The sequence below is a fragment of the Drosophila navojoa genome, chromosome X (assembly GCF_054131105.1).
Source record: "Drosophila navojoa isolate 15081-1374.11 chromosome X, UAZ_NAV_1.0, whole genome shotgun sequence".
Taxonomy (NCBI): domain Eukaryota; kingdom Metazoa; phylum Arthropoda; class Insecta; order Diptera; family Drosophilidae; genus Drosophila; species Drosophila navojoa.
Genome location: NC_142895.1, coordinates 15,068,837 through 15,082,317, shown reverse-complemented (window position 1 = coordinate 15,082,317; position 13,481 = coordinate 15,068,837). Strand labels below are relative to the sequence as shown.

The 13,481-nt window shown below is 41.2% G+C and overlaps 1 protein-coding gene across 2 annotated transcripts; it reads right to left on the bottom strand.

The window, feature by feature from the left end:
- Nucleotides 1-355: 355 nt before the first annotated feature.
- Nucleotides 356-13,213, bottom strand: LOC115563647 (uncharacterized). 2 transcript variants are annotated; one of them, XM_089265185.1, is made up of 3 exons: nt 12,790-13,213; nt 814-1,299; nt 356-750 (listed from the first exon to the last, which is right to left on the bottom strand). In XM_089265185.1, exons 1-2 carry the CDS (start codon nt 12,791-12,793, stop codon nt 1,175-1,177), a joined length of 129 nt encoding a protein of 42 aa, XP_089121311.1. In that variant the 5' UTR covers nt 12,794-13,213; the 3' UTR covers nt 356-750; nt 814-1,174. The 2 variants fall into 2 exon arrangements, with proteins under 2 accessions (XP_089121311.1, XP_089121310.1); XM_089265184.1 differs by lacking the exon at nt 12,790-13,213 and having other exon boundaries at nt 969-1,299.
- Nucleotides 13,214-13,481: the final 268 nt, after the last annotated feature.

Below are 13,481 nucleotides of genomic sequence, written 5' to 3'. Positions count from 1 at the left end.
TTACTGCCGTTTGTTGTGCTTAGCGTTGTTGCTGCTGGCTTTAGATACCACGGCTATGATTGCGTCTTTGGCATTCGCTTTGCTTCTGCTTCAACTGCTTCAACTGCCGCTTCAGCTCCTGTTTCTGCTCCTTTATCCGGTGCTGGTGCTGGTGCTGCTGCTGCTTCTGTTTATGATGTTGATTGCTTTGCATTTCCTCGACTTGTCCTCGGCGTCTCGGGAGCTACGTGCGGTCAGCGTGGACCAACAGTGGCATCAACTAACTATGTGATTTCAATATTCCACGGGCAACTACAAAAATTTCTAACAGCTGCTTTTGCTTTGTGTGTGTGTGTGTGTGTGTCTGTTTTTCCCTCTCTCTCTCTGTCTCTCTCTTGCTTTTCTTCCGTTTTCACTTATTTTTTTCCGGTTAATTTTGTTATTTATATCGCTTACGTTGCTCTCATCATACTCTGTTCTCTGCGCTAACTGCGCTATTTTTATTGAATTTAAACATATTTACTTAGGCAAATTATGTTTTATATACTCCCACGGCTTGGGCTAAGGACATGCGCTTAACGATCTCTTCAGCTTCTCGTTGCGTACACTTTATATCTCTAGCTATCTCTATCTCTATACCTATCTCTGTCGCTATCTCGTTTTATTTGTATTTGCTTCTCGCTTCAATTTTTAGTTTTTATTATTATTATTTTTTTTTTTATTTCGTATTCCCAGCGTGTCGTCCGGATGGGTCCTTGTCAGTGAGCGTGGCTGCAAGTGAAAAACTTCAGTCATAAGCATATTTAAATAGTTTTCAAATTATTTGCAACCGACTTTGTGTATGGATGCAACGACTGCCTGGCTGACTGTCTGCCTGGAGCTCAAAATTGGGCTGAGCCTGCAGTGCTCAGAGTCCTACACAACGGTCCTTTACGCGCACTCAACGACTTTCGACTGACAGCGGCGACTGCCTTCAAGTGACTACGCACCTTTTAGAACAGCAGTTCCCAACTTCGGCTTCAGCTCCAAACTCAGCAACTGCAATTCCAATTTCAATTGTGATTATGACTCCGCTGTGCTGGCTGCTCACTGCTCGCTGTTGACTGTTAAGTGTTGTTGGTGTTGGTGTTGTTGTTGTTGGTGTTGTTGATGCTGTGTTGATGTCTGTGATGTTGGCTGTGCGTTGGCTATTTGCTCAGTTGTTCACAAATAGTTGCCAGCCCAAAAACTTAATGAGCTGAAATGTCAAATAGACTGGAACCAATGTTATTGATATATACACATAGTAGTGCCAGTTGCCGGTTATTTCCTCCGTCATAGCTGTCAATAAAGAGCAAAAGAAAAGTAGAGCCATAAGAGTTTCGATTAAAACAATTGTCGAAATGCAAACAATCAAGCAAACTAAATAGAAAAGAGACTTTGACAACAGCCACAAGATACACAACACCCGAAGCAGCCAAACGGCTCACACAAACAGTTCGATGGGACTGCAAACAATGCCAAACAACAACAATGATATATTGTATAACATACATACAGGTGTGGATATGGAACTATCCACAAATAAAGACAGCAACGTGTGTAAATAAGAGTATGCATGCATATAAATATGTTGCTGTGTCTATCTGCTGGTTATATTTGATTAGAAACATTTATAAATTCCCTGTCACATACATACATACATACATACATACAGTATGTATATACAATGCAATCTGTCATAGAGCACACATGAGCGTGACTTGTGACATGCATGCCATCATGGAGCACCTAAGCTGCTTACTGTCACAACGGCCAACCCTCGATACGAGTTCCGATTCCACATCCACATCCACTTCCAATTCCCATTCCCATTCCCATTCCCATACCAATACCAACAGCTAGAGCGAGCAATCGAGCGGTTGCTTGCAATTCTAGTGCTCAAGTGTCGACCTTATAGTGGCCATATACCCAGTTGAGTGCACGATGCCAGCTTGACATCCGTCACAGCATCTGCTCGCCCGTCCGGCGTCCATTGGCAGGCGACATTCGCCAGGGCAATGGCTGCCACTTCAAGCTAACCAAACCCAGACCGAGACCCAGACCCACTCGCCCTTGGCTTTGCCTTTGGCTTCACTGTTGCAAAAGTCGCACAGCTTTGTTCGGCTGCTAGACCGCCCAAGTAGCTCTTATTTAACAAGCTCGAATTAGAGAGCGAAGAGCACTCAAATCCATATCTTATCAATTTTCGCAAAATGCGAACCGCAAATGAGTTCTGAATTGATTCCGACAAATTCTTTTATTGAATTCCCGCTGGAACATTGAGAGCCATACAAATAGGGTCACAATTTTATGATTTATGATGTGAGTTTTGAACTAAATTAACTCTGTTTATATGTATTCCTATATAACTTTTGTATAGTTGTTTTTAATTTCTTTCATATTTATATTTATTTATATATGTTTCTATTTATGTAAATAAATATTTTTCCTCTGAAATAATTAAAGATATTAATTCATTTTCTTTGCATTATTATCATTTATATTTAAATATTTACATAAGTTGATTTTTTAATATATATTAATTTATTTGCTTTGTATTATTATCATTTATATTTAAGTACTATTTGATTATTATATAATTTGTTGTCTTTCCAACTCTTTGACTTGGGATCTGCCTTAAATTTAGGGCATGCAGTTTTTATCTGGCGACCGCAGGCTTAGTCAGCTTGTGCGTATTATCTTTTAATTAGTATTTAAGTGCTCGAGTGTTTCACTGGATGTTTGGCTGAGCAACTTTCGTAATTTTCATCTTATAAACACTTTCGACAACTTCCACCTGCGGTCGACGAATCACTTTTAGTTTCCTTTGGTCTTCCGTTCTCTCTCTCTCTCTCGCTCTCTCTATCTCTCTCTCTTTCTGTCTCTCTTGGCTTTTTTTTTTCTGGGGAAAACTGTTTTTCAAACTAAACGTATTTGAAAAGCAAGCAAATTGCTTAGTTTTCCTCTGCCACCTTCTTTTGATTCTATTCACCTCATCGTTTTTTTTTTTTTTTTTTGCCCTTTCTACTCCACTTCTACTACTTTCCCGCCCACTAAATTCGACTCCGCATACATGGGCGCTGGCTACGAGTTCCGTCTACTTGTTGGACAGTGCCTAAGCAGCTCTCGGCCGGTCAGGATGCCAACTGGAAACGGATAAGAACTCCCGGACAAACCTCAAGTATGCGGCGAGCCGTGCACCGCCTTTTTGATGTTATGAAGCAACCGTGTGGGCGTGTGAGTGTGTGTGTGTGTTTGTGTGTGTGTTTACACATACACATGACAGGCAGGACCGTTGTTTATATGCATACATACTTTCTCGCTGGCTGACTATGACTATGCCTGAAATACGCTTGAAAATAGAGAAAAATGTTGCTCTTACCATATTTTGCATAGTAAAACTGACTGAGCTTATATATATGTATGTATATGTATTTACATGTAAACCAAAAATGCTGCAATAGCTTTGCTAACCGAGCTGAGGCTATTCGCACACAGTTCGCCCTGCCACGCCTTCCGCACTGCCTCCGCCTACGTCTCGCTCTTTGCTCATTCCGCTGTTGAGAGCAGCGCCCAAAGGCCCCGAAACTTTCTAGAGCAAAATGACGCCCCAACTGAGCCTCCTCTCGCCACTCATCCCATTGCAGCGCTCGCCTTTGTGTCCGCTCTAGCTGCCAGCGCAAAGAAAAACAAAAACAAAGGCAAAAAAACAGAATGGGGGGAGAAAAAAAATTATAAACCAACAACAAAATATAAGTTGAAAATTTTGTTTGAAGAGGTGGCCAGCCCCCATGCCCCTCCTACTCTGCTCATACGCCTTCTCATGATCGGCAAGCACCACTACTATTCAGTGTGCGTTTGTGGGTGAATGGTAAACATGCTGGAACCTTAGAAAACGCACCGCCAAGTGCTGCTACTGCTGTTGTTGTTGTTGTTGTTGCTGTTGTTTTTCGCTGCTGTTGCTCATCGCTCATGTTGCTGGCGGCTTGCTCAAGTGTCGGACAAAGTCTTGTAAAAATTAATAAGCGTGTAAATTTTATTGTATTGCCAAATAGCAGTCCAGTCTCACTCACACACTGCCACATATGGGCCACCAAATAACATGGTACATTCACACACACACACACACACACACACACACATTAAGTTTTGTGCATGTGAAGACTTTTGCTTTATTTGATGGTTTTTCGTCTAGCAGTTTTCCTTTCTCGTGTTTTTTTTTTTTTGCCCCAACTTAAGCTTAATGGCATCGCATTTTGTTTGGCTCTTTGAACAGTGTCCACAAATGCGCATGCAGTAAAAAATAATAAGTTCTTAAGAGTATATAATACTAGATGCCAGCAGAACTCTAGATAGAGCTATAAAATTGCAATTGAAAATGAGAGATAGAGAGAGATATTCGTTGAGAGAAATATATATACGCTGAAGGCATTCAGAGAAAGGGATTGGAGAGAGGGAATTCGTTAACAAGAGAGAGGGAGTCGTAGAGTAAGAGAGAAAGAGAGAGAGAGAGGGAGAGAGAGAGAGAGAGAGAGATTTAGAGAAAAGAGATAGACAGAACTGTAGAGTGCCTCTCTAGGTATCGAGAAGGAGTGATGTATAGAGATATAGAGACAAAAGGCAAGAGAGAGTGAAGCATAGATAGAGAGAGTGATATACATACATAATAAAGAGATGGATAGCGAAAGAAATAGAGAGATAGAGAGAGAGAGACAGGGAGATACAAATATAAAGAGATAAATTGAGTAATATAAAAATAGATGGGCAAATACAATAACAATTTACAACTGTTATCTGCAGAGTGTTCGCAGCTGTTCCCGAGCTAAATTCCAGCTAAAAAATATTCTTTCAATGTAGTTCCAATTAAGCAGATTTATGCTTTTGATTTTTGGCTGTTAATGGTCGAGATTTTGCTTTAGAGATTTCGTTGAGATTGAGACTGAGATTGCTTTAATGAATTTTCTAGCCTCTCTTGCACCACTGTGGCGTCAATGGCTGGCGCTAGTTCTCACGCTTGTTGCGCTCGGTGCGTTGACGGGGACGTTTGCGACAGTTTAAGTTGGAAGCTTTTGTTTCAAAAAAACAAAAAAACCAAAAAAAAAAAAGCGACAAAAAAACTCACAAAAAAAATCTGCATAAATAATGTTGCGCCACGCTTGGGGGCTACTGCAGCCGGGAAGTGTTGATGATTTGATGGCGAATACGGAATGCTGAGCCGGAACGTAAAGTGCCTTAATGGCAGTCTAAAGACCTTGTTCTAAATTGCAGTTAGAGCGCTTTGAAGGCTTCCAGCGACGCAGCGAAGCGAATCGGGACGACGATCTGGGTCGTGATGGCCCCTTCCCATCCCCTCTCCATCCACACTCCGCTAAATCAGCTACAAAACTTCAAATTTGACAAATACACGGCCGTACATCATAAGTCAGTGAGGACGGTTTGGTTTTTGTGTTTTTGTTTTCTATATCTCCCTCTCTCTCTCGACCATTTTCATGAGATCTATGACGTAGGGCTACAGCTACAGGGTATCTTGTTGTTGGGCACCACCCACCAAAGCCAGATTTGTTTGTTTTGCCGGTTAGGAGACTGTAACTAAACGCGACTGACTGGCTGGTTAATATTTAGCAACTGGCGCAACGACAGCTCATTTATCAGCACGTCGCTCATATTATAAATTACTTGGACAGTATGCACGACGTGCAGCAGCTGCTGCCTGACTCCGAGTGCTATCTGGTGCGGCCAGGCCACTGGGGAGTCGCCCATCGATACGCAGTGGAGCGCAGAGAGTGCTCCCAGCTCACATTGCCACGAATCCGCGAAGCCCACTCTGCCCTCAGCTCCAGCTCCAGTTCCAACTCCAACTCCAGCTTCAACTTCAGCTTCAGCTACGGCTCCGCTTGCACAGTGAAGCGTGCCGTGTTTTTCAAGTAATTGAGTCGAAAGTTCGAGGCAGCAATGTGTTAATTAAAACTGAACGTTTCAGCGCATTCAACGAGAACATGAGAGCACGACCAATGCCAGCTTACGGGTAAAATGCTAGACTCCAATTCAATTGGTTATGTCAACCATGGTTAAAATTGAGGCTTCATTCATCGTGGGTTCGACGCTCCATATTGATTAAGCTATCAAATTAGACAGTGCATTGAACTTGATCAGGTAAGAGAGGGAAAGAGAGAGAGAGACGGTTGTGAATGGGATAGAGATGGAGGCGGGAAGTGATAGGGGGAGGTAGAGAAAGGTAGTCATAGAGAAAACGAGATGGGGGAAAAATGTAGTGAGGGATTCAGATATGTGAATAAAGGAAGTGGTATATTGAGATATACAACAAAGAGAGAGAGTGAGAGAGAAACACAGAGAGAGTCGATACAATTTAAGGATAAATGTAAGAAAATGATCAGACAAAGTCGTATCGCACTTTTCTATTAGGTTGGCCTACACATCAAGCTTAAATGATATACCCACACAGTAGGGTATAACAGTGAAGCATCCAGAGCGTATCGTTGCTTACAAATCGATTGAACAACGAAATGCAGCAAACATATTTACAGTTTTTAATGCGTTTACAGAAAGGATTCGATGGGCCACCAAAAAGGCAAATAAAATTTGCACAGCTAACGGCAAAAAGTTTATGAGCTATATTATATGATGCCCAGAAAGTTATTGTAATTGTTGTTGTTGTTGTTGGTATTTTGTTTTTGTTTGTGTTTGTGTTTGCGATTCATCGATAAATTGACAATTAAAACAAAAAGTAATTAACACTCTGGTTCTGGCAGCGGGCACAGCCTGTAGCAACTGCCAGAGACACCAGCAACGGTGGCAGCACCAAAGCGTTCGAAATAACATGAAAAAACAAATGCCCAAAGTCAATGAACCCCGGCGACTGGCATTATAACAACAACAACAACAACAACAGCAACAAGAGAAACAAAGAACCACCGGGATGGCACCAACTGTTGGATGTGTATCGATCAAAACGATTGGCGGCGTCGATGTCAGTGCCAACGTCAGCGTCAGCGTCAGCGCCAGCATTAACGCCAGCCATTTCATTGGACATAAATGCATGAAGTCGCATCAGCCACCCGCAACAATACAATGCGGCTGAAAAACATGACTCTCAAATTGTGCAATAAAACCAAATAAACAAAAACAAAAACAAAAAAAAGATAGCAACAAAGTGTAAATATAGATCGCAAGTGCAAAATGTATGGCAAAACTGGGCGGCCAGCACGCGCTGATACCCTGTAAATGAAAAACAATAATAATAATAATCAGTCAAATAATCCCATATTTGCATGGCATATCAAAAGAGTAGATGAAATAGTTTTGTGACGTGTTCTTGGGCGTTATCTTGAGCAAAGACCTTGAGCCCTCACGTGGCTCAGCCACGCTTCACGCTTACTCAACTACGCTTATAAGATTAGCTCCAGCGTTTGAGGTGAATAAGGGACCATAAACATACATATACATATACATATATGAGCCTATGAGAGTCTATGCATGTCAAGTTAGACTCGTGGCCTATGGACACTGAAAGCCAATATGCTCGCAATCACTCAAGTGCCGCTATACACAATGCCGAAGCCAATCTGCAAACTGCATTGTATGCAAATTGGGAGCAAACTTTTCGCTGGCCATGTAGAGCGAGAGTGAGAGCGCGAAAAGAAGAGACAGCCAGAGGGAGAGAGAGAGAGAGGGAGAGAGACTGTGTGTGGCTTGTGGGCGGATGAGGGGTCAACGGGCAGGCGAGCGGCTTAAATTGATAAGCGTGCTAGATTTTGATTTAATTTGAATTTTCGCGTATGTGCGCTCCCGCGCTCGCCTATCATGGAGCAACCCATTGAAATCATCATCGGCATCGTCGCCATCGCCAGCTATTATTATTACCATCGTTCCCAGCTATGGGACACTGACAGCCAGCCTTAATGGCATCAACATGCTGAGGGCCTACGTGTCCCATTTTAATGGCAATTGCGCGTTACTATGGTAGCTCCATTAAAAGTTTGCAGCAGGCAGAGGACCTGCGGCTGAAAGTTATCAACCAGCCAGCCAGCTAGCCAGCTACACAGCCAGGCCAACAATTTTGGCCAAAACGATGCACAGCTCTGCTGCTCATCTAGCCGCGTATCACGTATTTCCACTAAGAGGCAATTTGTCCGGTGCCCAATTGAAGTTAGCCGGGCCCGGCGCAGCGGCAACAACAAATTAGGCTACAGCTGGCTTTTGCAAAAATGTCTTAATTATTATTATTTTTTTTTGTGGGAAGAGCCACGCTTAAGCGCCTTGACGGAAATGTGCTGATGATGTGCGCTATACATAAACAAACAAAAATCACACATGTGTATGAGTATATCTGGAATATATGTATGTAAGTATGTCTGACAAGCGTCGATGAATGGCAATGCGAAATACCATCAATTCCGTGGCTGTCTTTACGCAGCTGTCGGTATGTTGACCCAGTTTCAATTGAACACGCGTTCACCTAGTAAAAAGGGTGCATCGGCGTATAGAAGAGGGCTGTTCGAAACGTATCGTGAATAGGATTATTTTGAAATTTCCCTGTAGCAATTCGTTGCTATTCATTTGATTCCACTTTAGATGAGAAGCAAATCCTGTTATAATCAATGTCCGAAAGCTGCAAATTTCGAGTTTGGCCAATTCAGTTTGGGCCAATAACAAAGCACTTGATATTCGACATACCTAGAGAAGAAGCCAGGCTACAATTGAGCCGTTAAAAGCGAAACAGAAACAGAAGCAGATTATAGAGAAACATTGTCTGAAGTGCTTCGAGAATTTGTGAAATATCTGATGCGGATTAAGTCGAAGGCAACAGAATAAGCACCAGAAACAAATAAAGAACTATGGAAAAACAAAACTTGTTGAACAGACCTCGTATTGATATAGAGACTTGACATTTAGCATATATTAGGTGTCGCCTCTGATAACATGTTATGAGTTTTTGAATCAACCCAGTGGGTGGGACAAATTGCCAAGAACTATATCTATCTGTATAAAGTCTTTGCGCCACACCCCCTTTTAAGGGCGTGACATGTCAATATCTAGAGAGCTAAACTCTCTAAGCTGATTTCCTCTACTATAAATTTTATGATCAGTCCAATAGAGCGAGAAAGAGTATTACGTTTGCTAATACGCTCGATTTTTACGATTTTTACTTAGTTTTTGTTGTGGTTAGATTCAAATTTCAATAATAATTATATATCTGTAATGCAATGTAATGCAAGTGCTGGCTATATTCCAATTATTAATGTTAATAGTTATGCACATTTTTATTGGTTTTTTGATTTATTGTCGATTGCCTTTGTTTTTTTTTTTTTTTTTTTTTTTTGTGTCAGCGAATTTTAAAATGCATTTGACGCTCTGACATTTCTTTCGTATGTAAACTAAATATTTTTTATGAATACATATATATATTTTTTATTAAGTGACATGCATATGCCTTACTTAAATAAAAAAAAAGTAACAGAAAAGAACGAAAGAGAACAAAAAATTGCAATTCAAGAGCTTTGTCAAGGCAGCTATATATGTGCGCCGGGTAGACTCCATTAAGTCTTTGACATTTTTAATTGGTTTAGCAATCTGTTGAGCAATCCCAATTTCATTAATCTTAGCCTTGCGTTTGTTTTAATGAAAAGAAAGAAAGACTGAAATTTCCTGTGAGCTCTCGCAGCGGCTTTGTTAATTGCTAATTTAAATTTTCCATTTGGCAAAGCGTAAATATTTGAAATGCTTTGTTATCCTTTCCAGCTAAATGTTCCGCTCTTCTATTCAAGAAAGGGGTAAACTGCAGCACATACTATTTTAATTGCTCAGCGAAGCGGAGTTGACTTTGAATCGATGCGATAGAAAATACATTGTATCACCCAGCATGGATGCACATTTTTAATTAAACTTCGAAAACAAAGCAAAGTTTCGAAATAAAAATTGATAAACTATTTGCAGGAAAAGTTTACGAATTTAGTCAAACCAAAAATACATGAGTATATTCCGAAGAACTATAAATTTGTCAGATAGGGGCGCTACGCTAGGAAAAGATTACAGAAGTCAAGGTAATAATATGACGAATGTTGACTTTAAATCAAATTATCTGCATCTATTTCAACAGATGAAGGGAAGATTGATATCAGCTTTTCGTATATTGAAGAATGAAAGAAAAAAACTGGATCTGTGACCTTGTCTGATTAGATGCATTAGATCGGCACGGCTGTCGATCGTATACTATAACTATAGTACGGTTATTATGGCATCAGTCACGCCTTCAGCTGATTGCAACATTTAGTTACTTTCTATAAAATCGAGTTGTAGATGATTGAAAAAGAGGCAGTGAGGTCATAGAAAGTGCCATATACATACATATTCATTTGTATATAATCAATTTGATATATAATATACATAGTCATAATTCATAAGCTAAATAGAGCAATTCGAAAAGTTGAGTCATACCTCTATACGTAATACCTCTGAAAATTTCTCGACGTTGTGGCATTTAGAACGTGTTTTTCACAATCTTCGTATGCTCGAGTCGAAAGAAAAGTAATTACGATTACGATTTAAGCGCATACTTAAATGAAAATCCAATTCTAAACAGTTGCTGCATAGCACGCAAGGCTAAACAGTGAAGCCTCCGCATGCTGATTGCCTTTTCTACAGCGCTACTTATGTGCATGCAATGCAAATCTAAGGGAAATGCGAGCGGATTCAGTTTATGCCATGGGAATATGCTCAATTATTGATGCATTCAAAGAGATTATTAATGATCCAAATTGAGCAATATCTAAGAGAATATCACTTACTCGTTTCTCGAGTGTCCACGGTGGGCCAGTACGCACTGTATGTGGTTGTAACACTGTGTCGTGCAGTTGGACATTCAATTTGCATGGCAATGAGCTAACTTATTGAGTTATTCAGTTATTCAGTGCGAAGCAACTCTCAGCTGTCAACTGAGAGCTGCAGTCTAATTTCATTTGGGAAATGGCGAATGTTCGTTCGTTCGGCTATTCAAAGTTGAAGATGAAGTGACGTTGCATATGCCGCATGCCTCATGCCTCATGCCACATGCTATCGAGTATAAATATAACAAGTGCCGAGTGAATTATGTACATAAATAAAACAACTTTGCCTTCAGCCTGCCGACTGTACAAATACTCTGCTATGACTCTCAAACTGTAGTCGAAGGGCAACAGTAAATCTTCAACTGTATTGGGTAAAGATTTTTGGGCAATTTATCGTCAGTAATTAATGAGCTGAATGATAAAAGCAATGTAATGAACTGATATACCCGTTTGGTCCTGCTAACCAGCAGTGTGGCACACGCAACGAAACACTGGGGCGCAGAGGGTCGGACATGGGGGCGAGGCATGTAGATGTTGTGGCAAATTCACTTGCGAGTTGGCGCTAAAGCTTGAAGTTCACGTCGCACAGAGCTGGCGGTGCAACAAGGAAAGCTTTTGTCTGTTTTCGGTGCGACTAATTGTTGCTGCACGCTGACAGGCGAGCGAGCGCTGTGTGGCAGCTGCCGAGGCAGCTATGCAGCTATTGAAGAGCTCCGCTGGAGCTCACTGCCGTTGACAGGCTGCGTCGCCTGAGTAACAGCAGTAGCCGCTCTGATGCGACCCATCTGACTATGTATGTATGCATGTATGTATATTGCGCGCCAGCGAAAAGTGCAATCAACTTTGACAAAATAAGGCGAAACTATTGCCGCGAGCTACGACCGGTACGGCGGAAGGGGAGAGGGTGACAGAGGCGGAGGTGGAGGTGGAGGCATAGGAACAAATGGAGCGCCAGCAAAGTCTTTAAATTGTCACACATACACACATTGCAGGTTGTGTATTAAAAAAATGAGTAAAAGTGAACTTTTGGGGAGTGCCTGAACTGGGAATACCCTGGGTGAATCAAAAACTAAGCATGGTAGCTGCTATTCGATTGATTTACAGGGTATGCGAATGGGTGATACATAAATGTTGAAATATGCTGGATCTGTTAAGGCACTAAGTCTAATTTGATAACTGTAAATAAATTAATAACAATTTTTTTTATCGATTTGTTATGAAAGTAGGATAAACATATCGATAAATTAATAGCAAATCGATTCATATTATATTGTTTATAGTCGACATTTGAAATTAATGAAATTGGTACGTAAATATGAATAAAAGGAAATAACATTTTCTACCACCCTCGTATGCACAGATGGGGTCAATGAAATGACATTACTGACTGTTACAGGCATGTGCATACAATCAATATACCCACTTCACACATGGCTAATGGGCGAAGAGTATAAAAAGCCACAGCTGAAGACGACATCAATAACAACAACAACAAAAATAACAACAGCAATAGCAACAGCGGCAGCGGTAAAGAGAACTTCTTGATTAGAATTCGTTTTGCGCTGACGTTGCCTTGCGAATAGTCGCCGTCGCCGTCGCCGTTGCCGTTGCCGTTGCCGTTGCCGTTGCCGCCGCGAGTAGTGGTTGTTGCTCGGTCTATGGGTCTATGTAGTATGTCCAGCTCTGCATGTGACAGAGCCAAAGAGAAAGAGAGAGAGAGAGAGAGAGAAGGTGTGGAGAGCGAGAGTGTTGGAGATGTTTAGAAATATTGGCGTATGTTGGGCGACTTTAAGCTAAATTTCATTTGCATGTTAATATTTATGGTAATGCTGGGAGCGCGGCGACATCTGCCGCGTTTTTTATTAATGTTATTGCCAATGGACGACAGATAAGCGGAATAGAACATTGTCTAAGTCCTACAAATTGATATCAAATTATTATTTACTCATCTGGGCAATAATAACAACAGTTGCGCTGCTGTGTTTTGGTTTGTGTTGTGTTGTCGTGTCACAGGCGGCGAGAGGAGAGAGGAGTTCAATCAGTTGCGCTAACGCAGTAGCGTTGTTTGTTGTTGTGGTTGTTGCTGTTGTTTCTATTTTAGCTTTTATTATTAGTGTGATTGTTGTTTGGGTGTTTGATCACTTGTTGTTGCTGTTGCTGTCGGTCCCTGCTATTGGTAGTCACTCACACTTGGTTAAAGCGAACACTGTTGCATTCGCATTCATTGCACGCTCCCTTATAAACAAATGCAGTACACGTATTTAATGTTGGCAAGTGTTTGCATTTACAAAAAAAAATTAAAATAAATAACCACGAACACGTCCGACTTTTGGAGCCGCAAAAAATCTACTGAATAAATACGCACTCTATCGATAGCATGCCAAACATTCGACGGCAGTCGATCAACTATCGACTACTTGTTAGCATCAACAGCTGATTTTTGCTGCGTCAGGTGGCAACATTTTGCAATTTCTGTTACTTAATGGCTCAGCAGTTTACAATTATTTTCTAATTCTATGTTGGTAATATGCTTGGCCAATACCTGCTGTGTTTTGTATATGCAGCTCTGTTTTGATTCGCGGCCTTATAAGACTTGCGCGCTAACAATGCGAAATCAGCTGTGACCACGAAAACTAT